This window comes from Balaenoptera physalus, assembly GCF_965194825.1.
Source record: "Balaenoptera physalus genome assembly, chromosome: 9".
Classification (NCBI taxonomy): Eukaryota; Metazoa; Chordata; class Mammalia; order Artiodactyla; family Balaenopteridae; genus Balaenoptera; species Balaenoptera physalus.
In genome coordinates, this window is record NC_138888.1 from 29,452,553 (window position 1) to 29,478,449 (window position 25,897).

Below are 25,897 nucleotides of genomic sequence, written 5' to 3' on the forward strand. Positions count from 1 at the left end.
TAGTACTTCTGAATCTTGTTGACTTTTTTTTGAGTATACCTACTTTTGGAAATGAACTTTTAGAGTTATTAATTAAGCACAGTTTGGGTTTTTACATAAAATTTTAAAATATTTATGTCCTACATTTTTGGAAATAGCCCAAGAGGAAAGGAAACACAGGAACTGGTCATTTGCACTAACCGTACGTCTCCTGCTCAGATCACACACATAGACCCGTGCCCTTCACCTTCTCACACACACACACACACACACACACACACACACAGACTTACCTACTGTTTATATGGAGAAAGAGAAATATAAAAGAAAGAATGGAAATGATGAAGGATGAATAAAGAGGACACGAATTTCTGGGAAGGATAGCTAATCCATAGGATGAGCTTGATGAAGATTCAGAAGTTCTGCATGGGCTCTTAGAACAAATGTTGGGAAAGCATACTCATTTTAAAAAAAAATTCTGGAATGAGCTCAAACCTGTAAATGACATTTCACTGGACTAAGTTTGAAATTCTATACTTCTTTTCAAAAATCAATTTTCCAAGTAAAAGATATAAGGGTTCTGCTTGGTGGCAAGCCCTTGGACACCAACTTTTAGCGCAATTTCAGCTGTATCAATAAGAACAGAGTGTACCGGAGACACAGACATACTCTGCTGTGGTCATAATACAGCTGCGGTATTGCTCTCAGCTCTGAGTAAAATATTTGAAGAGGGTTGCAGTGTGCCCACCAAGGGAGGGCAACCTGGATAACATGGGCAGGTGACCCCTGGTCTGTGAAGAACGGTTGCAAGAGTTTGGGAGTTTGACTTGGACAATAGGATGCTCAACAAGGGATGGAGGTGCATTCAAATATTTGCGCCGCTTTCGTGAAGAAGGGATGAGGAAGGCTGATCCAGAGGGCAAAGCAGAACCTCTGAACCCAAGTTCCCGGAAGGTAGACTTGGGCTTAGGAACGAGTGGGGAATGTGTTTGAAACAGACAGGGCTGACTCACAACGCAGTGTGCTTTTTTTTTTTTTTTTTTTTGCAGTGTGCATTTTTGATAAGTGATGAGCTCCCTGTTACTGAAAGTACTCAAACAGAAGAGCAGAGAAGTTTGCTGAGATAACCTTTTGGGTTTTTTTTTTTTTTTTCCACTTTTTATTTTCTGGTTTTATGCCCCAGAGAGGAAAGAAGGACCAATTCTCCAAGCACTTTATTAAGCACTCACTTGGGCAAAACCCTGTGTCAGCAGCAAGAAAAGCACTGAGGGAGCAAACTTCAATTAAAATTGCCAGAAGGACTGCAGAGCTGTTCCTTCTCCCTGCTTCTCCCCACCTCAGCACAGCTGACCTATGAGTGGTTAATATGCATAGATCCTTCCACTTTGCATTACCAAATACCTTCCGCATAACTGCTCAGTCAATGTTCCCGACTGACCAGTTGTGATTTGTGGCCGCTAAGGGCTATTTGCATTGTTTCAGTCTGTGGCTGGTCTGAGCCTGTGTTCAAAAAAATCCAGCTTCCTCCTCCCTGCTCCTGGCCACACTGGCCTTTCCGCTGAGCCCGGGATGCCGCAGTGCAAGGGCAGACTCAAGTGCATTGGGGGCCACCTCTCACCAGCTAACATACCTTGACCTTGGTCAGTACTACAAAGGGACTGTACCTCTGGCTAGAAGCGCTCAGAGGGAAAACTAGGTTGGCGGGTGAGATCCATCAAAACTGGAGGGTCCTGCTTCTTGCTGATGCATCTTAGCAAGTTAATGCCTTTCAGTCGAACCATTATCACTTTTGCTCTCTGAATCCAGGAAGCAGTATTACAAATACTGCCAGCTACTAAAATGATGAAATATTGTCAACATGAAACAATTTATTCAAATCAGAGTAAAGAAGGGGGAGCTCATTCCAAGAAGAGTCCATCTGTATAAATATGTCTTTAAAAATGTCTACCAAGTAGAAACCAAACTGCTATGGCGGGGATTCCCACTAGAGGAATGGTAGAGGGTGAGGAGAGATGAGATAGTTTACCTTCTGTTTTATGTGTTTCTGTGTTGTTTGAGGTTTTTTTTTTTGTTTGTTTTTTGTTTTGGCAATGAGCATTTCTATTACCATTTTGAAAACGAGAAGTATTATGTTCACCAAGAAGATGGCATTGGGTTTAAATTGTGATATTTACAAGATTGTTATTCACTTTACCAGAGAAAGCTGGGGTTGTTTGTGAAAATGAAACTTTCAGAGGCTGGCTATATTTTTAATTTGTGATTGCTATTTCCCTGGATACTACCGGCATGTTTGAAAATACATATGTTTTCATATATGCTCTAAGAAGCAGCTGTCCACAAATGGGATGAAAGCAACACAAAATGCATCTCTAACCAATTTCTTTTGTCCTCTCTAGATCTCATTGGCCTGCCATGTGTGTGCTTTATATATACAATTATGAGTCTAGCATCTCTGGTTTTTGTTGTTGTGTTTATACCCGAAACAAAGGGATGCTCTTTGGAACAAATATCAATGGAGCTGGCAAAAGAGTGAGTATTATGTGCATTGCTCTCCAAACAGCACTCTTTGGTCAAAAATTCAGCTTTTATATACAGTGGAATAATAATAATATCTGAAATTTTTTAGGATATTCCCTTTGGTGGAGAAACCATATCTCAAAGCATAATTCGAGTTTCTCTGCCATGCGTTTAATTTGGCTAATTCAGCTAAGGAATTAGAATAAGCAGAGCTTTCTAACAAGTGAAACTTTCAAAGCTCTTTTCAGTAATGATTGAAGAACCTCGCCCATCTCTGGTTTCCCACACAGGGGGTGGGAGTTGCTTGGGGTTTCAGGTGGTCCTGGAATGTCATGCTTGCCTTGTGCTAGCACCGTGGGCTTCAGCCTTCCACCTCTATCACACTTGTAGGTCTCTAAGCCCTAAACACTTGTTAAGGCTAAGGTTACCAGGAAAACTCTTGGGCTTAAATGTCTACAATTATTCCAAATATGGCACAAAGTGAACTAAGAAAGATAAAGAGTTTCCTACATGAATAGGCAGTTAGAACACTGGTTAAATAAAATTCATATGGAGAGACTGCTTGAACAATTTGACATAGCAGTGGCCTGTAGAATACTCCCCTTTTCTTTAGGAGCAGGTCTCACAGCTCTTGACTGTTGAAACTGTGGCCTGGGGGAGGAGAGGATGCAAAGGGGCCAGGAATGAAGGGGAACTTGTTGCTCTTCCTAGGATTTAATCATTCTGCCCAAAAATGTAGGGATACGTGTTCATGGACTTTAATATAACAGGAGGAAACTACATATTTACAGTTTGTGCCTTTCTTCTAAAAAAACTTGCATTACACTAGAGAGAAATGTATGATGGCTACAGAAACTGTGGGCATAGTGATTCTTCAGCTTTTGTCTGAAGGAAGAATAAACTTGATAGGTGAATTGATGGTAGGGATATGTGTACAAATATATAGACCGAGCTCTTAATCCTGGTTTATTAGTATTATATAATAATTTATTATTATTATTAGGGTATGAAGTAAGTAGGAGTATGGATGAGTTTTACTTTGTACCTTATGTACTTTAAAATGGTTTACAGGGAATTCCCTGGCGGTCCAGTGGTTAGGACTTGGCACTCTCACTGCCAGGACCCGGGTTCAATACCTGGTCAGGGAACTAAGATCTCACAAGCCGAGTGGGGTGGCCAAAAAAAAAAAAAAGGTTTACATTTTAAAGACATTTCATTTTAGTAAGCAGAAAAACTTTTCTCTTAATTCAAGGTAAATGTCAACTGTAGGGCTGATTTTTGATGCAGATAAGGCCCTATTTTTAAAGCCTTCAATGAAAATGAAAAGTATTCATTTACAAAGAGAAATATAATTGTCAGGAAAGCCAGCTATCTCCTTGGCCTGGCCAGAGCATTGCCTGGCTCTATTCAAGTTGAAGTCAAATAATTGGATTTCTTGGCGAGCACAGAATCTGAACGACAATTAATTACACATACATGATTCAAATAACTAATAGCCTCAGACCTTGATAACGCAGTGCATTCATCTGTAAACTGGAAACATGTCTGACCGATGCAGGCCTTTTCCAGAACTTAGATGCCAGGACACCAGTGATGTCCACATCTGTTGGTCACCCTTCATTTCTCATCTTCCCTAGAGCTTGTTTCACATCAGTGGTCTATTTAGATATAAAACACTCTCCCCTAATGTAGTGGCTTAAAATACACCATTTACTATTTTCTGTGATCCTTTGGTTTGGCTAGGTGGGGCCTTCGCTAATGTCACCCAGGCTCCCCCAACATCAGCAGGAGGGTCAGTTGGATTGGAAGGTGCTGACACAGCGGGGAGCTTCAGTTCTCTTCAGGTGGCCTCATCCTCCAGAAGGCTAACGTGGCTTCCCCACCTGTCAGACATCAACAATGTCTGCCTCCGGGCAGCATTCCAAGGTAGTGGAGGCATAAGCTGCAAGGTTCCATGAGGTTTCCCTTCTGGAAGTCACACTACATCACTTCCATTACTTTCTATTGTCAGTACAAGTCCCAAGGCCAGCCCAGGTTCAAGGGGTGTAGGGATTGACTTATGTCTTGATGAAACGAAGGGCAAAGTTTTTTGTTTTTGTTTTTTACCACATTTAATCTACCACACCTACTCTTTCTTGAAATTCTTTTACCTCCTAAGAAACAATTTTTTTCCCCTGGGTTTTCTCCTGACTCACTAACTCTTACTTCCTTATTTCTGCTTCTATTCCTACATGAGAGTTATCTTTGAAGAGTTAGCCCTATAGCCTTATGCCTTAAGGGCCAATGCAAATCCTCATCTTCAAAGCCTTGAGTAACCCTAGCCCCTAGCCCTGATAATATTCCTTTCACCAGGATCATCAATATTTTCTAGTCCCATTTTTTTTTTTTTTTTTTTTTGGTCACGCCACAGGGCATGCGGGATCTTAGTTTCCTGACCAGGGATCGAACCTGTGCCCCTTGCAGTGGACATGGGGAGCCCTAACCACTGGACCGCCAGGGAATTCCCCCCATTTTCTTTTTATATTGCCTTAGCTAAAACTCTAGTGATTTCACTTCCTTAATTAGGTAGGTTATAAAGTTTTGGCATCCAGGAATGGTCTTGGCCCATTATCTTTCGTGTGTAACCTCTACAGTGCCTAGCTTAAAACTGATTCCTAGCAGATGATTAAAAAGTATCCACTGTTCAGTTGGATACCTTGTGGTCAATCCAATGCTGAATTCATTGTGTGTGGGGATTAGATTATGGGTAACAATATAAACCACAACAAGTTTTGATCTGTGGATCACAGATGAGATTTTTTTTTTTTTTAAGATTTATTTATTGATTGATTGATTGCTATGTTGGGTCTTCGTTTCTGTGCTAGGGCTTTCTCTAGTTGTGGCAAGCGGGGGCCACTCTTCATCGCTGTGTGCGGGCCTCTCACTATCGTGGCCTCTCTTGTTGCGGAGCACAAGCTCCAGACGCGCAGGCTCAGTAGTTGTGGCTCACGGGCCTAGTTGCTCCGCGGCATGTGGGATCTTCCCAGACCAGGGCTCGAACCCGTGTCCCCTGCATTGGCAGGCAGATTCTCAACCACTGCGCCACCAGGGAAGCCCGAGATTTAATCTTATGATCTAACAATCTGTGCAACAGGAAGAGGTATGTGTTCAGAAAAGGGAGACATATGGCCTCCAGCATACCACTCCCTGCCCGCAACTTCAGAGGTTGTTCATTCAACTCTTTGTTGATTATCTACTATGGAGTAGACACTGTATTACGAAAGGACTGAAAATATAGGAGACAAAGAATCCATAGCTCCTTTACTTGGAGAGGCAGACCAGAAAACAGACCATTGCAATACCCTGTGTTGGCAAGTGCAAAGGAAGGGCACATGTATTGGGGTAGAGAATGCCTTTCAAAATAAAGGTTTGTTACAATTCTTGTGAGCAATACTAACTAAAAAATTGAAGCAGGGAGAAAGCAGTAATGAATTAATTGAACGAAACTAAGAATCACTCCCCATTGCCCTCTTTTTTAAAAAGTCTAACTTGAAAGCAGGATGTTCTCAACGAATTAAGGTTAAGAAACTTTTAGATCCTTTTTTTTTTTTTTAATATGGGGCTGTCAGAATGGATCAAATTTAAAACCGAATGAAAATTTGAAGACAAAACTTAAGCCAATCTTTCCATCCAGTAGGCCTCCAGAATAAGACATTCTGTAAGAACATAGTGATTTGGGTGTCTAAAACTCAACAAAACATATTCATTCAGAATTAGGGGTGGGGAAGAAATCTGTCTAAATTAACCAAACTCTGCATTATGAAATGTTTTTGAATTACTCAAACTTAAATCCAGACCCTCTCCAAGAAAGTTTTAAATTGCAAATTAGGAGAGATCCAAAAGCCCAAGTACTCCCCACCCCTAGACAGATTCCACAAGTACCAGGAGGTTGGTGTAGAAGAACAAATAGAGATAAGGGCACAGGTGCCAATTATGAAAGACGAGGTGGCAAAACAATTCTGCATTTCAAATTCATTTCTAGGAGCAGCAAGCAGCAGTGTCTACCAGGGATGCATTCTTGTGGGGAAAGCCCAGTACCTAAGGGCAGAAAGGAAACAGTTGCCTTCAGAAATCTTGGCTAACTCTGATTTCTGCAACATCAAAGAGCCTGGGACATGTCTTAGCTTGAAGCAGTAGGTTGGCAAATGCTTTAAAAATGAAAATGTAAGCAGCCTGAATGGTATAAATTGACCAAAGTTATGTATGAAGTATGTGTGTTAAACAAGGTTCCCTGGAGGGAAATGGCAGAGACAAAAATAGAAATAAAATACATAATGGTATTGAAAAGTGATCGAACTAGCTAAGTGAATGTGGGGCGGTGGAAAGCCCCCGGGGACTTGTGAGGACACGAAAGTTGACGTAAACTCGAAGATGGAGGACGGCTACTGCTGAGCTAAGGGAGTCTTCATGAACTTCGGAGTTAATGAAACAGTGAATCAACTTTTGTCCCCAGGGAAGGAGAGTCCAAATGTGTATGTCCCAATGATTTTCTAAGCAGCAAGAAAGGAAACTATTTAGAATACCAAATTAACTTCAAATTTGATACTCCATACCGCTTGATATTTTCCTTTCTCATATTTGGAGTTGGCTTCTTTTCCTTCTATTTCTACAAGGCTGAGAAAACAAATATTCTTCCAAAGTTGTTAAGTTTCTTGTAAGATAAACAATGACTCAGTGGAGAGGTCAGAAAAGATTTCAGCAATAATGTAATTTGAAAGGATTTCATTTTGAACTTGTGCCCTGCCAGCTACAAACACAAACACAAAATGGGACATTTGCCATATGTGCTATTTCAGCTGTGACTTTCATTCTTTTCCCCAGTTTAAGTGGAAACAATTAGAGAAAACTAACAAGTTAATGTTTTGTAAATATTTTAGTTCTGAGACTTAGGTTACTTTTCACTTTTAGCAGCTCATTTTATGTGGTCATTCCTTCATTCATTCACCCAAATTCATTTATTCGCTACTTACTGAGCACCTGTTCCGTGCCACGCACTGTTCTAGGTGCTATGACATTAATCAGTGAGCAAAAATGCCATGAGAATTAAGATAGTAAGCGTGTGTGGGGGGGTACTTTTGTTTTTTGGGGTTTTTGTTTCGTTGTACATTTTTATTAGAGTAGTTGATTTACAATGTTGTGTTAGTGTTTGCTGTACAGCAAAGTGAATCAGTTATACATATACATATATCCACTCTTTTTTAGATTCTTTTCCCATATAGATCATTACAGAGTACTGAGTAGAGTTCCCTGTGCTATACAGTAGGCCCATATTAGTTATCTATTTTATGTATAGTAGTGCAACACTTGTTATTTTCTACTTTTTTTTTTTTTTTTTTTTTTTTGGTAGTGGCCAACCTAATGGCTTGAGGTGGTATCTTATTGTAGGGGGTACTTTATTTATTTATTTGTTTATTTATTTATGGCTGTGTTGGGTCTTTGTTACTGTGCGTGGGCTCTCTCTAGTTGCGGCGAGCGGGGGCTACTCTTCATTGCAGTGCGCGGGCTTCTCATTGCGGTGGCTTCTCTTGTTCCAGAGCATGGGCTCTAGGCACGCAGGCTTCAGTAGTTGTGGCACGTGGGCTCAGTAGTTGTGCCTCACAGGCTCTAGAGCACAGGCTCAGTAGTTGTGGCGCATGGGCTTAGTTGCTCCGCAGCATGTGGGATCTTCCCGGACCAGGGCTTGAACCCGTGTCCCCTGCACTGGCAGGCGGATTCTTAACCACTGCACCACCAGGGAAGCCCAGGGGGGTACTTTTGATTGGTGATCTGAGATGGTTACCCTGAGAGATAACATTTAAGATAAAATCTGAGTAGTAATGAAGAGCCAACCCTGCAAAGGTAGGGGGAAAGAGAATTCAGGCAGAGAACAGCTAGTGCAAAGACTAAATCAGAAACACACTGGACCTGTTCCAGGAACCAAAAGGTGCTCAGGAGGCTGCAATCTTTGAGATCCAGTGAGAAAGTCGGTGGAGACTGACGTGTGGGGCTTTACAGACTGAATTTGGATTTCATTCTAAGTGCAATGGGAAGCTACTAATGTATTTTCAGCAGGGGAGTGACATGACCTCATTTACTTTAAGGCGTGCCAAGCCAGCTTCTGCAGGCACACAGCTGAACATAGCTGAGAAAGCACACGAGCACAGGGCTGGGGCCCAGGTTCAATCATCCTCACTGACCTCAAGAGGCCCCCTCCACGCTACCTGGCAATCAGCCATGTCCCTTGTCCATGAACTGTCTCTCCTAGACACCTGCTCAATACCAGCCCCTCTCTGGAAACCTCCCACCTCCTTAGCCGTCCTCACTCCCGCCAACAGCCTTGCTCCTGACTTCATGGAAGAAATGAACACAATCAGAAAGGGAACTTCCTTAACCTTCCACCTCAACCCACACATCAGTATTTGTATCCAAATACACCACCATTCCTCTGGGTTCTATCTTTTAACTCATTCCTATGTGAAGCCAACCACTTCATGCCCTCTGCCCTTCCCTTCTCCAGAACATTCCCCAGTAGTCCTCCCTGATCACCGCTGCATCATCCATACCTTCCCTCTCTCCTAGATCTCTATTTTGCATCAGCAGAGCAACCTTGTGTGATTTTTTTCCCCATCTTAACAAAAAAAAATCTTTTGATCCCATTTTCCTCCCTAGGTTTTGCTCTGCTATCATTTTTTAAATTAGATTTATTTATTTTTATTTATTCATTTTTGGCTGTATTGGGTCTTCGTTGCTGCTCGCGGGCTTTCTCTAGTTGCGGCGAGCGGAGGCTACTCTTGGTTGCAGTGTGCGGGCTTCTCATTGCTGTGCTTCTCTTGTTGTAGAGCACGGGCTCTAGGCACACGGGCTTCAGTAGTCATGGCATGTGGGCTCAGAAGTTGTCGCTCGCGGGCTCTAGAGCTCAGGCTCAGCAGTTGTGGCGCACGGGCTTAGTTGCTCCGTGGCATGTGGGATCTTCCCGGACGAGGGATCGAACCTGTGTCCCCTGCATTGGCAGGCGGACTCTTAACCACTGTGCCACCAGGGAAGTCCTGCTCTGCTATCATTTATTTTCACCTGTATTCTTTGCCATCATTTATAGCAAAGTTCTTTCAGAGTTGTCTCTATTCACTGTCAGCAATTCCTCTCTTCCTATTCTCTCATGAACCTGCTCTGATGAGACTTTTATGGCCATTACTCTACTGTCATTGCTCCTTTTAACATCCTGGTTACCTCCATGTTGCTAAACCCAGTGATCAATTCTCATTCGTCGTCTTAATGGCTCATGTAGTGACCATCCCCAGCATTGACTGGGGTGAGCATGCCCTCCTTCCCAAAATACTTGCTTCACTGCCGTCAGGGACCGGCCTCCTGGTTGTTTCCTACCAGTCACTCCTCCTCAGCATCCTCTGCTGGTTCCATCTCATCTGTCACTATCTTAAAGTTGGTGTGCCCTAGGGCTTCGTCCTCTGACCCCTTCTCTATCCCCTCACTGGCTCGTTGATCTCAAAGTTATGGTCTTTACACCATCCATATGCCACCGAATCCAACATTTACATCTCCAGCTTCAATATCTCTCCTGAACACAAGGCTCGTCTATTCAACTGTTTGCTCTCCAACTCTTTTCAAATGTCTAACAAATATTACAAACGTGATCTGAATTGAACCCCAATATTCCCCAAACCTACTCCACTCGCAGACTTTTCCACCTCAGCTGATGTCAACCTTATCCTTCTACTTGCTCTGGTCACAAACCTTGGCGTCTCCCCTGACTCTTTCCCTCCCACCCCATGTTCAGTCTTTCAGAAAACAGTGTTGGCCCTAATTTAAAAATAGATCCAGGGACTTCCCTGGAAGCACAGTGGTTAAGAATCTGCCTGCCAATGCAGGGGACACGGGTTTGAGCCCTGGTCTGGGAAGATCCCACATGCCTTGGAGCAACTAAGCCCGTGCGCCACAACTACTGAGCCTGTGCTCTAGAGCTTGTGAGCCACAACTACTGAGCCCCTGTGCTGCAACTACTGAAGCCCGTGCACCTAGAGCCCGTGCTCCGCAACAAGAGCAGCCACTGCAGTAAGAAGCCTGCACACCACAACGAAGAGCAGCCCCCGCTCGCTGCAACTAGAGAAAGCCTGCGCACAGCAATGAAGACCCAACGCAGCCAAAAATAAATAAATAAATTTATTTTTTAAAAAAAAGGGCTTCCCTGGTGGTGCAGTGGTTGAGAATCTGCCTGCCAGTGCAGGGGACACGGGTTCGAGCCCTGTCTGGGAAGATCCCACATGCCGTGGAGCAACTACGCCCGTGAGCCACAACTACTGAGCCTGGGTGTCTGGAGCCTGTGCTCCGCAACAAGAGAGGCCGCGACAGTGAAAGGCCCGCGCACCGCGATGAAGAGTGGCCCCCACTTGCCGCAACTAGAGAAAGCCCTCGCACAGAAACGAAGACCCAACACAGCCAAAAATAAATTAAAAAAAAAAAAAAAAAAAGAAAAATCCAGAGCCTGCCACCTGCACTGCCCCTCCATTGATCTGAGTCGCCGTGCTCTCTCCTGCGTTACTGTAGTAGCCACCTGCCTGGTCCTGTTTTCAGCCTCCATCCCCTCCGATCTGTTTTCAGCACAGCAGCCAGTGATCCCTTTAAATATGATCAAGCTATTCCTTTGCTCAAATCCCCCAGCGGCTTTGATGGCCCGAACAGCCCTACATATCCTACTACTCTCCCCCTCTTTCACTCTCATCAGCTGCACTGGCCATTTTGCTGCATCCCAAACACACCACGCAATGCTCAAGACTCAGGGTCTCTGCCCTGGTTTCCTCTGTCTAGAATTCCCTTCCCTTAGATATCCACTTGTCTCACCACTTTATCTCCTTCTGAATTGTCCTGTTACCTTATTTAAAATCACAATCGTGTCCCAACTCTGCATCCACTCTCTTTTTTCAGTTTTTCCCCCAAAGCTAGTACCTTCTATATCTCTCTTGGTTTCTTGTCTATCTCCTCTCGCTCCATTAAATTCCTTGAGGGCAGGGAATTTTGTATACTTTGTTCACTGTTGTTTCCCAGCACCTGGAATAAGTTCTTCGCATATAATTGAAGCTCATTATTGAAAATGAATAAATTAATGAATTAACTGGATATAGGAGTAAGGCAATGATGTAGTCAGGGTGGTACCTAAATTTTTAGCTTGAGAAAGTGCATGGACGGTAAAACAGGGGAGCCCTTTCAGAACTAGGTTTCAGGGCTGGAAAGATTACAGAGATGTCCATTAGACATCAGATGGATATAGTACTGGTTGGCAGCTGGATATGTAAGTAAGAAATTCTGGAGATACTCAGAGTCAGGGTCAGACTTGGGGTAAGTGGTATTCAGGTTATGGAACCAGATGAGATCATCTAGTCAGAGAGCAGAGAGAAGAGAATGAGGTGCAGGACCAAGCCCTAGGTTACGCCAACACTTAGAGAACAGGCAGAGGAGAGTGAGTATCGAAAGGACTGAAAAGGAGCCAACAGTGAGGCTGGAGAGGAGCCAGGAGAATATGGTGTCACTGAAGCCAAGAGGAGTGTTGTCAGAAGGAAGGACTGGATGGTGCTGGGAAGGGGAGCAAACAGGATGATCATAACCTCGACTGTCTTTACCCATCGCTGCTCCTTCCACAAGCATCCCGCTCGCCCTCGGACCACTCTGCGTTTCCGCTCTCTCTCAAGCACCTAGCAGGACTGGGAGTCCACTGAAGAGTCATCACCCATCCTCACTTCCTTTCCTACCTTCCTTAGATCCCATGCGCCACCCCTCCCTTTACCCTGCCCCCTCTCCCTCCATTCAGGCAAACCTTAATTCTGATTAAGCCAGTTCTTAGCTTGTTTTATCCCTGCGTCCGAGGAACTTGGCTTGAGATACACCCAACTATACTGACAAGTCCAGTTTTAAATTGATGAACGTTAAGTCTCAAGTAGGTCTTCAGGAATGTCCTGCAACCTACCACACGGCCCTGGTCAGTTGATTTTCCTGCTGTCCAAGATGGTGGCCTCACACCCTGTCCCCTCTCAAGCCTCCAGCACTCCCTCCCACTTCCTCACTCTCTGCTGATGCTCTTGGGTTTTTAGTTCGCCGAGAAAACAGAAAGAAAGAGCCCACTTCATCTTCCACACCATCTACTCAACTACCTACATCTATGCCCACCTTCTCTCTCGGTGCAAAGGCCAATTCTTTCATTTGTCCTGAGCATGTCATCAATTTCTCCCTTCTATGGGATTATCATCACACACACACACACACACACACACACACACACACACAGAGCTGCAGTACTCCCCATCCTAAACAACATACCTCCCTAGACCTCAAACCTCAAATTCCCCCCGGGTACCCACTCCCTGCCTGCCCACTTTTCAGCTCCAGAGTGCTCTGCTTGTTGTCTCCAGGTCCTCACCTCTCATTCTTTCTTGAACTTACTCTTCTCAGGCTTGCTTTCCTGCTTTCTGACTCCCCAGGCTACTCATGACTTCTGCCGAGTTACCAAACCTCAGGGTCATTTCCCGTGTTATGTGACTTTCCAGCAGCACGTGCCCAGGCCCTCATGCTCCCTATCTTTAAACTTTTTTTTTTTTTTCCACTTGTCTTCTGGAATATTACAGTTTCCTGGTTTTCCTCCTACCTCATTAGTCATTCCTTGGTCTCCGCTGCTTCCCCTTCCTCCCTCCCTCCCTTCAAATACCATAATGCCCAGGGCTCAATCCTTAGATCTCCATCTACACTCACTTCTTGGATGTATTCCCCTGGCTTTATCAGCCATCCATAAATTGATGACTCCCAAATGGTTATCTCTAGTCTCGGACCTTTTACCTGATTTTCGAATTCCGAAATCCAAGTGTCCACTTGACATCTTTGGTTGGAACGTCCAAAAGGCATCTCTAATCTAATATGACAGAACTCTTGATTCCCAGTCCCCTTGATCACCCAGTCACATTTCCTCCACCGGTCTTCTGCTTGGGGGGAACTTCTGAGGCCAGGGGTGCTTTGAGGCCAAAGGCTTAGGATTCATCCACGCTACTCCTTACACCCCACAGCTACACTATCAGTAAGTCTTGCTAGCTGTTAACAAAACATATGAATATACACTTTCCACCAGTACTGTTCTAAATCCAAGCCACCATCTTTTATTTGGACTTACTAACCTCCAAACTAGTCTTCCCCTTTCAACTCCCGCGCTCTGCACGCTATTCTCCATATAGCAGTTAGATGGATCTTATTTATTTTTTGTAATAAACATTTATTATTTCACACAGTGTCTGTGGGTCTGGGGTTTAGGAGTGGTTTGGCAGGATGGCTCTGGTTCTGGAAGTTGCAATCTAGCTGTTGGTCAAGGCTGCAATCATCTGAGGACTTTACTGAGGCTCAAGGATTAAATTTTTAAAAAAATATTTATTTGGTTGTGCTGGGTCTTAGTTGCGGCAGGCGGGCTCCTTAGTTGTGGCATGAGAACTCTTAGTTGCAGCATGCATGTGGGATCTAGTTCCCTGATAGGGATCGAACCCGGGTCCCCTGCATTGGGAGCACGGAGTCTTATCCACTGCGCCACCAGGGAAGTCCCTACATGGATCTTAAAAATGTCATTCCTCAGCTCAAGATCCCATGGTTCCTACTACATTTTGAATAAAATTCAAGCTTCTTAACTATGGCTGCTACCCTCCCCTCCAACCTCACGTCTGTCATTCATGTACTCGCCATGCTCTAGCCATATCGGACTTTCCGCAACACAGCACTTAGCTGCAATCCTTCACGTGGTTCCCTCCCTAACTTCACTCAAGTTTCTGATCAGCTGTCACCTAATCTTTAGAGATGCCAGCAGTATGATACAGTCCCCCACACCCCAACTAAGTCATTCTTTTTCCCTTTCTTGGTTTACTTTTCTCCTTAGCACTCTTGCTACTTGAAATTATATGCCTACGTGCTTGGCTCCTGTTAAGGTGTAAGCTCCTTGAAAGCCAGAGTCTTTATCTCTTCCATCCATAGCACCTGGCATGTTGTAGCCACTCGATGAACTGGTTAAATTATAGGACAGGATATTTGAAAGGGGAGAGAGAGGTTCAAAGGTGTTTATTTAAATAAACATAAAATACTAGAGCATGTTTTTATGCTGATGGGAATAATGTTGCAGAAATGAATTTGTTAATGCAGGGGCAAGGGGATAATGCAGAAAGCAGAATACGTAGATATAAATATAGGCATATTGGTAAGCAGAGTTTGAGAAAAGGGAAGACATTAAAGAGGAGCTGGGATGTAATCTCCAGTAGTTCTATGTTAGACTATCCTTGGAATCCTTCCCTGCAGACAGGAATGCCATGATTATGTTCTGAGAAGGCACCCCACCTTACCCTTTGCATGAGATTGATCAAAGGTCTGTGGTGCACTGAATTTCATGACACGTGGAAACTTTGCAATAAACCTTGGTCTTTTTTTGCAGAGCTAAAACATTAAAGCCCCAGGGTGATTTAAAAAATTATAGCCTGCACATTTTCAAATACCGTAAATTAAGAATGACATTTTCATTAGTGCCTCTTTCTCTTTCAGGAACTATGTGAAAAACAATATTTGTTTTATGCGTCATCACCAAGAGGAATTAGTGCCAAAACAGCTTCAAAAAAGAAAACCCCAAGGACAGTTCTTGGAGTCTAAAAAGCTACGGGGTAGGGGACAGCCAAGGCAGCTTTCTCCAGAGACCTAATGGCCTCAAAACCTTACAAATGTTCATACAGTATGAGAACATTTAGGGTGTCTTCCTACCAATACATATTGGCCACTCTCATGTTTTCTCTTCAGTTTCACAGAGCTAGTTTAAAAAGGACACCCTGAGATTATAGAGACAATCTTTAATCTCTACCCCCCCAAAAAGGAACCATGAAAGGTAGGTGAGGAACAAGGTCCCAAGTGACCCCTTTCTTACTCTGAGCAGAATACCAGGTTAAAAAATAATACTGGTTGGTTCTCTTCCACCTTCTTCACAGAGCAGCCTTTGAAAGACTATGAACTAGTGATGAGAACAACTTTGACCTTAAGGTTTGTATGCATAGAGGCCAGTTGCGGCTTTATTATTAAGACACAGAAGTTGTCTGAACATAAGCTTATGGTTTTTTGCCTACCAAGACACTACCTGCACTGGGTCTTGTGTAAAAAAGAACCAGGACACAATGTGGACAATTGCAAACATGTTCTAGGTTAGGATAGGGTCCTGGTTAGGATTTTAGTGATAATTTCTAATTACAGTTGAACAAGTATAAAGATTATACATCCTATTTTATGAATTATGAACTACAATGTAATTCGAAATACCCTTTTATGAATTTGGTATTAGTATTATAAAATATTAAGAGAAACAACTCTGCAATAGTTGAGAAAAATAAGCACTTTTCCATCCATTTTTAAAAAATACGAATAGAGAGGACAATTTCAAAATCCTGGGACCATATTTATTTAGAGGTAGCTGTTAGTAAAACACGAGAAAAGGCGTCAGGCCATTAGGTTATTTATCCAAATCTGTAAGTAATTAGGTTTGAGTTACTAAGTCAAGCTTATACAGTTCTCTCTTTGTAAGGCTTTCATGATACCTTACTAGCGATCCATAGTTTCCTGTGATTCTTCGCACTCCTCAGGATTATCACTACCTCAGGTTATGGCCTACAGGCTATAACTGATGCTGACTTTCAGATGCCTGCAAACATAATAAATGACATCCAAACATCGGGACAATTCCCTCAGTATGGTCTTCTCTATGATGAAACAGAGATCACCGACTGTACCAGAAACTTGGGTTTTCACCCACACAACAATGGATTGCTCTCTTCTGTATTTCACCAGTTGAATTTTAAGACGTGGGGAGGCATTTTACCAATAGAATTTGGATACGATGATAGAAAATCTACAATAAAGAATCTCAAACCACTTATGCAGTAACCCATTAAATGACTAATATTATAAGCTATGGGAGACACACACAAAAAGTACTGAACAACCTAACTTGAAAAAGAATACAAAAATATGATTAACCTGAAGAAAGGAGAATCCTAAGAGTCAAAAGCCCTTTTTATTCAGCTTGAAATTTTTCTATTGGCCCATAACAAACTGTCCCAGTTTGATATAAGGAAATATGATCTACTGCATTCCCTTATAATGAAGTGATCTGACTACAACCTATGTAAGCAATAGTAAAACTGTATTATCAGGAACTCAGGAGAATGACTAAAAGTCCTGGTGCTGAAACATACTATCTAAATTAAAATTGGCAGGGGAAGTTATGAGGAAGGGAGATTTGCAGACTTCATTCTGCATGGTACATTTCATATGCAAGTTGGAACATGCATTGTTCACTTGTTTTGGAAGAAGGGAAAGTGTGTTCTGTAGAGGATCAATTTAAGAAATTTATTATGAACCTTCAGTGCAATTATACGCTGAGATTAAAAAAGGTCAAGACAAGTAATCAATATGAATTTCTTTTTTTCTTTGCCAAGCATCACAGATTGTCAGATATTTAACAAAACTGTTACATATTTCGCTGTGCAGTTCAAATACTGTATATACTTTAGCTATCTCTTGGCTTAGCCATACATTATAAATGGGCAGGAAACTGTTTATAAACCTAGTAGGTTTATCACTAAGTGATTTCAACTTCAGTGTCTTAAACACTCTCTTGTATTTTTCTTTTATTATCCAGAATCTATAATGAAACAGTTCTGTTTTCAAACTAAATTTTACCCAATACGCACCCAGAGTTTTTTGACTTTCAAAAATAAAAAAGGGGGAATACTTATAATTTATATGTATATATTCACAGTTTTTATTTATAAAAAAAATGTACAGCACTTGTGAAAAGCCAGAAGACATCAGACACACTCATTTCTTACCAGCTTTGTTAAGTATAGTGGGTCACCCATGACACTTTGCCAGGCGATACTCAAGCAAGCAGCCCTGAAACCAGACCCAGTCAGATTGTCTTTCTCCCTCTTTTCTGAAAAAGCATTTTGATGAGCTACTGATCTACACAGTTTTCAAGTCACTCGAATACTGAAAAATACTACAACAAACATCTGGATCTGCACCTTGGCTATATAATCATGTTCCCCCCTCTTTTCGCTATTTCTTTTTTGTGAACACTGCCAAACAGGAGGTCACTTAATTACTGTTAATTAAATCTAAGTGGAAAACCTCAAATTTTTGAAACAGTCTGCCCAGAACCTATAACTTGCATTGAATTTTATTCTGTATATTTTTTGAGGTTGCCTATCCCACTGGATCTCAAAATGAAGCAAATAAACACAAATGTAAAAAATGAGAAAGAAGTCTTAAAATCACATATAAGTCTTTCCTAAGAAAGAAAATATAAAAGCCATTGGCCCCAACTTATGAGGGAGTGAGAGGCAGGGTAGGGGAAGGCATCGAGAAGAAAGAAGATAAAAATAAACATAAAAAATAATACGTATTGTTCAGTGCAGCTTTCAAGATTTTAGAATATGGTAGGGAAAATGGAGGTTAAGATGTTCCAATTTTTCACAAAGGTTTCAAAACATTTTGGAAATTCAAGGTTTTAGGGGAAAATTGTGTTGTACTATTACCTCTAGTAATTTTAACTGAGAAGCTAATATGACTCTCCACTCAGCTTTATTTCTCGGTAAAATCATTGTTAGTTATACTAAACGCCTAAACACAAAGGGCCAAGCACCACTGCAGCCTGATCCTGTATTACCGTTCCTGGGCTCATGGGTGAGCCAGAAAGCCACTGTTTCACAAATGCATATTTATTATAACTTTAAGAGGAGCAATCCCATATACTGAGTAGTCGCACTTTAGCTTCATTAAATAAGACACAGCAAGGGGAAAGACTTATCTGGCAAAATGGCTTTCAAGTTCAAATTGAACTGTAGTATAATTACACTGTGGTACAGAGTCAGCTTTTGGGCACTTCTTGCTAAAACAGCACAATGTTTCAACTTCTGACAAGACTCTTAGTAAAGCCTTGCGTACCAACCTAAGATTTTTACTTTCCTATAACCAGAGTTGAGTCTTTCCAGAATAACAAAGGTACATATGAGGTACAACCCATCACAGCTTCTTTCTTATATTCCATCTTGTAGGTAAGAGTTTCTCTTTTTAAAACTACAACTTTACGACTTTTAAAAGATAGTTAACATTTTCTATCATGTTAAATTAGCAACATAAAACATTACGCTTAATTTATAAAGTTCTACTCCAGTTCCCTAGCATTTATATACATGTTTTTACTTCTAATCTGCAAGAAAAAAATTCCTATTTGATATTTGGTAACAGAGCATTAAAAGATACTATACACATGTGGCATATATGTATTTACAAAATGCACTTCAAAAAGAAGCCAACACACTTTAGCAAAAGTCTAAGCTTGCATAGATTAAAAAAAAAAAAAGAATTATGAATACAATTTTTGTTAAAATAGAAAATGGGGAATAGAATGGATATGAAGAGTGATCTTTTCCAAACTTTTATTTGTGCACATTCAATTGAAAAAGATAACTTTTACAGGTTCTTTGGTGCCCATGTTCAGCATACAAAAATGTAAAAGACTATTCACAAATAAAACACATCAGCTCAAACTGGAAAAAAATAATGACAACAACAAAACACTTTAAGGTAGTGCACACTGTGACAGCTCTGCTCGTGGGGACATGAAATTACTGCGAAAATAAATAGAATGTCCTTTTGTAAAAGCAGCAACGTCATGTCTTGTAAACTTCCTTTTTATATTACAGCAAGGTTTGAAATAAAATCCAAAGGGACTGGAGCTTACACTGTAGCCGTGAATGAATAAAAGAGTCTATTTCCTCAATTACTGTTGGTCCAGTTTTCCTTTTGTTTTGAGTCCAATGTGCAGCAGGTTTTAAAAGGTGCTCAGTTTGGGATTCTAACCAATTACGTGATGACTTATAAAATTTCTTTCCTGCTTTCAAACACAAATGGGTATACCTGTTCCACAGCAGTAGCGACGGCCTTTACATTGGGCCCTGTAACAACACAATGGAGGAAGGGGTGTGAAGAGGCAAAAGAGCACTAGGAAAAGCTGATTTCCCAGAATTACAAATAACCAAGTACTTTAGAATTTATCAGGTTGTTTTAAAAAAATCGACACTTACATAATTATACACACAGTCACAGCAAGAACCAAGAGAAGATTTTTTATGGACAATTAAAGGGAATCAAACACAAAATGATGATATTCATCTTGTTTTAGGGCACCATTGTGGAAAGAGAGTATATAAAAAAACCACACAGACAGTCACAAAGTACCGTAATATGCTTATTAAAGGAAGGAATAACAAGCGGGACTACACAACTATTATGCTTTTGGTCACTGTAGTCTGGCTTTTGGTCAGGCTACGACTGAAGCTCAGGAGTATCGAGGAACCCAGCAGAGCTAAACAAAGCTGCTACCAGAGCGTTGGGAAACCAGAGGGCTGTTATAAACTGCACGGTCTAAACATCCCCACAAATTTACTACTATTTGGTACTCACATGTTTATTACTAATCTGGCCATTCACCCTTACAGCTTACTCTGCCCGTTAAAAAAAAAGCACCAGGGGATGAGGTTATGCTATGTATTAATTAATCTATATAATGCTAGGACTTGAAAAATATGTAGCCTTTCATCTAAATAGCTAAACAAATATTTAAAAAGGATAATGAAAAAATATTTTTATAAAACTTATTCTGAATAAATACGTTTTTTCTACTAACGTAAACTTACCTTTTGAAAGATCCTAAAAAACGTACATATGCATCCACTGTGAACCCTTTGAAGGTACTGACCATGTCTTACCCTGGTCCGATCCTTCCTGACTCACCTCAGTCCCTCCACAGAGTAGAGCTTTGCCCACGGGTACCACTCACTCAGTATATGTCCACTGAATTAACAGTTCATAGGGTATTCCAGAGGTTAATATATAATGCATACTAATTAACCAGGTCAATGGTCTTCAGTTTGCTACTATGTTGTTTAAATCTATTAATATATATTTTACATATGCATTATTTTCTTCCATACTTAGTAGGGACTTGTCAATAGATTTGGAGGCCTCTGTGAGGTCTGGGCTCCAAAGTGTAGAAACAGAGAGTCCAAAGAAGGAAAGAAATGGACTTGCTCCCCCATTTTTAAGATTCAGGCATGACTCTGGCAAGAGCCTTTAAGTCTCCAAGGAAGATGTGAAAATCCATGGCTGAATCAGAACTAAAGCTTTTTCGTTGAAGGCTTACAGGTGTCAATAATTTTTATTTTCCTCTAAGGACTGAAGGAATAAAAAGAAAATTCAAGGACACTACAGAAATTTTCCTTAACTCAGTTTTGCCAAAGGTTGGGTCTGACTCTCAAGTAGTAATGTCTCTGAACAATTTATAACCATAGTACCATTAAAAAAATCATCCTGCATGCTAATACTACCCTTGGACATCTATGCCTACCTAGTATTCTGAAACTACCCCTTCCAAGTAATTAAAACAATTCAAAAGATATAACAAAATACACATAAAACATACCAAATAGGTACCAATTATATATGAATATTTTGCTCATGTAAAACCTCTATGAAGTTCATAGAATGGGTTTCTCTTGAGTATTTTAAATGCAAGATGTCATAAACTTAAAAATCATATATGAAAATACATACTAGAATATTTTTAATTCCAAACTGAAAACTATCCAAATGCCCATGGAACAATATATTCACATACTGGGTCCTAAATAGCAGTAAGAATGGCTGATCTACAGCTACATGGAGCAATACAGATGAATCTCACTAGGGTAATGATGAAGATAAAGAAGACTGACACAAAATAGTATACATAAGATTTCAAAATAGTATATAAAAGCAGGTTAAACTAATCTACTGCGTTAAAAGTGAGGAGACTGGTTCCCCTAGAAGGGCAGAAGTGGCTAAAAGGGACAAAGCAGACTTTATCTCTATTTTGGTATGGTCACCTCTTATCTCATTCAATCCATAATTGACAAGCTTGGTTTCAATATCATAAAATACCTGTTACTGTGATACTTCCTGTTGAAAAAATCTGTAATGTAGCTCTTAGAGATTTTATCCGGTAACACACAGCAGGATGAAGTTCAGGTTCGTAACTATGCAAAAAAAGCCAAAATTAATATAAATACTTATAGCCTGACAAGTAATTTCAAATTTGCTAAGTTATCTTGATTCTTCAAAGACCTACCTGGCATGAGGTCTATTGTTCTTTGTGAATTCTGGCAAACGTATTTCAAATGGCATGTTACATACTGCCAAAACGTTAACAACCTTAAAATCTGTAAATATTACCTTTAGGAGAGAAGTAAAACGAATGAATTATTTTGAAACAAACAAAAAAATCTGCTCATCATGGCAATCTTAATCATTGAATTGTAATCCTTAAATATAAGAACAAACAAGATAAACAGAAACATTTAAAGCATGGATTTAGTGTTTTAAGTTATCGGGGACTCCTTAATGCTATAATTAAAGGGGGGGAAAAGGGCTCAAAAACTTCATTAAAAAAATAAACAAAGCCTGAGATAACTGCATGATCAAAGCGCTACATCTGGGGTCTTCTGAATCTTATTTCAGTTTAATTTTTCAATACTTTAAACCCATTTAATATTTAATCTACTGGGATAAGAGGGAGAACAGTGAGGAAAAACTTAAAGCAGAGTCTGAAGTGTCAGAATGGAAAGCCATCACTTAAAACTCAGAAAGCAGTGGATACTGAGCTCCAAACGCCAGACTTTTTCTTATATGCAGTCAGGTAAAATGGCATTTCTGCGAGTTTAGTTAGATGTGTGTCTCTTTTGGGGGACAAAATAAGGAATAGTGTGATAGAATTGTGTTTTTAACTCACGGGGATTTCTCTCAACATTTCTAATATTATGCTAAGAAAAGAGGCTCCAAGGCTGCAAATAATGTCCTCTCAATATGAATAACTTCAGCCACTCCTACCAAGATTTTAATGGTTTTACCCTGTCATCTTTTCAACTGTCCCTAGTAAAACCACAAATCTGGATGAACTATCCTCCGACTCAGTACTGGCACAAGGCAGTGGGAGAAAGTCACAACACGTGCACAGCGGCCCCGCTGTCAATCATGGCTCTCTATCCTGCGCCCCCACCCAGCACCAACACCCCCACGCCCCCCACAAGCACCTCAGTGCCTTCCTAGCACCCTCCACCTCAGAGGAGACTGAAGTCACCAGAGAGAAACTCAGCCTCTCATCCATCACCTCCCCCCCAAATCCCAAACTGCCTGGGCCGCCTGTTCAGGAACCGCAGCTCATCTTTTTCTTGCATTTACTCATCATTTCCAAGTGACCTGGCAGGTCCAGGATGTGTATTAATTTTATTCAAGTGCATGCCTCTACAAAATTATAGTTGATAAGGCTGGCCTGCTAGTAACAGTCATTTTACAAGGGTGAGAGCCTGCTAAGCAGCGCGTCCGCGTCAACGGGGTCCTGCAGCTCCCGCTCACCATCCGGATACAGCATTCTTGTGATGATCGAAAACAGAATTTTTTTTTTTTTTTTTGGTGAGAAGTGAAAAATGTAAAGAGTTGAAAAGGCAGTTAATCTGTAAGGAAACAAGTCTCTCTCTCTCTCTATGGGGAAAGGATTTGGGAAAAAGCCAGGATTCCTTACAAATACCCACATGGGCAAGGTCTGCCACTAAATTTTTGTGTTGAAGGACGGTATTATACAATGTAGAAAAAGGTCAGTCGTAAGAGGACTTTCTGTGGAGATTTCTTTAGTCCGTTAAAAAAAAAATGTTAACTTTACAAAAATAAATCCTTGAGTATCTGCAGCTCGGATAGCTTTTGAAAACGTTACCTGAAATCCTAGTTTCTGGAGACTGCGGGCTAAACGTCTGGCACCAAATTTAGCTTCTTCTTCACTGTGGTTTGAAAGAAAGAAAAAGATGATCAGTTACACAGGAAATAAATTTTATACTGAGGAACACAACAAACTGTACGCGTGATTTTGTTTTTAAGTCTAGAAAAATGTCCTTCCCATGAGGGGAAAATTAAAAAATGAAAATTGAAAACCCAAGTAACATTTACCTTGTTGCTCCAGTGCAAATAATTTTTCCTGAGGACCAAATCGTAGCTGTAATCCTAGGCTTTCTAAGCTTCATTAATACTTTCTGCAAAAAAAGACAACCAAAACTCCAACAACCTGATTACACAGTGTTAATTTTCACACACGGTTCTACTCTATGTGGCCATTTCATGTTTAAATACTACGCCAAGCTTACCCAAGACTGAAATAACTGTTCTCCAAATCACCCATTCTGAAATCAAGAACCACGCTGAACACAAAGAACGTATTAATCCAAAAGGACATTTAATCAATTAAAAATTCAAGGCCTGTATAAATCTCTCATTGTATACTTGAAATCAATGTACCACAAGGATGTACACACTCCAACTCTCATTCCACTCTGTTCACATAACTGGAATTTGCAATTTGCATGCATCCTCAAACATGCCAAACTTGTTCACGCCTCAGGAGCTTTGCCTAGCTTACTTTCATCTGGAATATTCTTCCTTCAATGTTCTCCCTTCATTCAGGTCTCTCACCAGATGTCATCTCCACAGAGAGGCCTTCCCTGATCATTCCACCAAAGTACCCATCCCTTCACCCCTCCCTGATCTCTAACCCTGCTTTTCTCTGCTTCTTGGTGCCCGCCACTACTTTATACTGTGTCTTACAGCTGAGATGCCCATTACATATTCAAGGTCGATGTGCAAATCCGGAATGCGGGAGGAATGCTGGAGCTGGAGATGTAATTTTAGATTCCTTAGAAACGAAAGGCACTTAAAGCTATGGGTTTAGAAGAAATTACCTACAGTGTGAGTATAAATAGGTCAAGGACTAAAGTCCAAGATAAAATGTGAATTTAAATTTTCACCTCAGCTTTTCATTTATGGCAATATTTATTATATGGCCATTATGTATAAAAGAGATGTTTACTGAATATGTAGCAAATAAATGAATGAGACATTTCTTCTTAAAACTCTTGTTACATTTTTAGTTCCTTCTTTTCTCAGTCATATGCCATATTATCAAACTAGAAAGCTGTTAAATCTGGGGAGACAAAATTTACCACAGATGCAAAATAAAATCTGAGCTAAAATACATTATAAAATTTCATACGTAAGTGTGTGGCTGAGAAACACTGAGTTTATTCTACGTTTAACTGTCTTGCACTACCAGCTCGTCCAGCAACTCAGTTTTCAGTTAACCTTCCTAGAAAAAATGACTTCTCTACCATATGGCATGCTAAGGTTCCAACGCAGCATTAAGCCTTTTCCTCTCTTTTTAGCAGATATATTTGCTCCTTTTTTAAAGTGAAGATGGCATTATGGATGAACCTGAAACCCTTTCATTGTGATTCACTGACATTTTTAATTGAATTTAATTCATCTTTATTTAGTTTCTAGCATGAAGAACTAATGAAAATTTATCAAGGTATACTGGCATCTGATTTTTAGAGCTTAAACAGAGCCTTCATACACATTCTTAACTTTTATAATAAATGTATAAGGTAGTGTCATCATTGTTTACTTAGTATCTTCACAGCACTGTAAAATTAGGCTAATGTAGCACACACGACAAAATTCAGATACTCACTCCAACGTCACGCTTATAAATTACATTTGCTCCCTCCAAAGCAATCTTCCTTAAGTTCAAATGGCATCTTGTTCTAAAAACACAGACTACATTTGTAATTAGAATGTCCAGTGCAACATCACTGTCTGCATCCATTGGGGTAGTTTAAAAACTTAGCTTCCCACCACGAAGATCACATCCTGAGAAATAAAACAAAATAAAATAATTAAACTCAAATGTTTTGTTAATATATTGTTCACAAGTAATCTTGAAAACTAAAATGCAAGAAGTCGATCTCATTACTTATTGTTCAAATGGTACTCAAATCAAATCATATCCTTTCTTCTCCCCACGAAGAATGTCACTTTTTAAAAGATAACATGTCATATAAAATCCTTCCAAATCTGGACCTAACTTTCATTCCTTAAAATTAATCAGTAACTTTTACACGCCAGGAGCTTGCCAGACGTATCTGCAGCAACTCGCCTTTACAACCACCATGCTCCAGGCGTATCGCAGTTATGGCCATTCTCCAAACACACCATGTTCAAGGGCTGGACTTTGTGGTCCCAATGTCCAACCATTAATGGTACTATAACCCACCTCATACAACCTGCAAGGGCTATAAAAAGAATGACCTACTTTTCCGCTTTTTCGGGTAGAGCCATTGACTTAAGTTTAAAGAGGCAGCAATATTAATTATAACATTTATTAACAGACTTTTCTCACTTA

General features: G+C 40.7%; 3 protein-coding genes across 5 annotated transcripts in view; 1 reads left to right on the forward strand and 2 right to left on the reverse strand.

Annotated features, from left to right (window-relative positions):
* SLC2A12 (solute carrier family 2 member 12) overlaps positions 1 to 16,985 on the forward strand; it is a 57,735-nt gene extending 40,750 nt beyond the window's left edge. For both annotated transcript variants that reach the window (XM_082474679.1, XM_082474680.1), the window contains exons 4-5: positions 2,376 to 2,508; positions 15,079 to 16,985. In XM_082474679.1, the coding sequence (XP_082330805.1) occupies positions 2,376 to 2,508; positions 15,079 to 15,232 (287 nt within the window). In that variant the 3' untranslated portion in view covers positions 15,233 to 16,985. The remainder of the gene's footprint in view (positions 1 to 2,375; positions 2,509 to 15,078) is intronic.
* LOC309666864 (uncharacterized protein) overlaps positions 1 to 25,897 on the reverse strand; it is a gene marked incomplete at its 5' end in the record, with an annotated part of 209,266 nt that overhangs the window by 159,560 nt on the left and 23,809 nt on the right. The gene's annotated exons all lie outside the window — the stretch shown is intronic.
* Positions 19,003 to 25,897, reverse strand: part of TBPL1 (TATA-box binding protein like 1) — a 29,397-nt gene continuing 22,502 nt past the window's right edge. Inside the window, exons 2-7 of one of the 2 annotated variants that reach the window (XM_082474987.1) lie at positions 25,187 to 25,365; positions 23,614 to 23,696; positions 23,384 to 23,447; positions 21,746 to 21,849; positions 21,559 to 21,653; positions 19,003 to 19,535 (exon numbers count right to left, since the gene is read on the reverse strand). In XM_082474987.1, coding sequence (XP_082331113.1) covers positions 19,456 to 19,535; positions 21,559 to 21,653; positions 21,746 to 21,849; positions 23,384 to 23,447; positions 23,614 to 23,696; positions 25,187 to 25,321 — 561 coding nt within the window. In that variant the 5' untranslated portion in view covers positions 25,322 to 25,365 and the 3' untranslated portion in view covers positions 19,003 to 19,455. The remainder of the gene's footprint in view (positions 19,536 to 21,558; positions 21,654 to 21,745; positions 21,850 to 23,383; positions 23,448 to 23,613; positions 23,697 to 25,186; positions 25,366 to 25,897) is intronic. The other variant, XM_082474986.1, reaches the window with a different exon arrangement.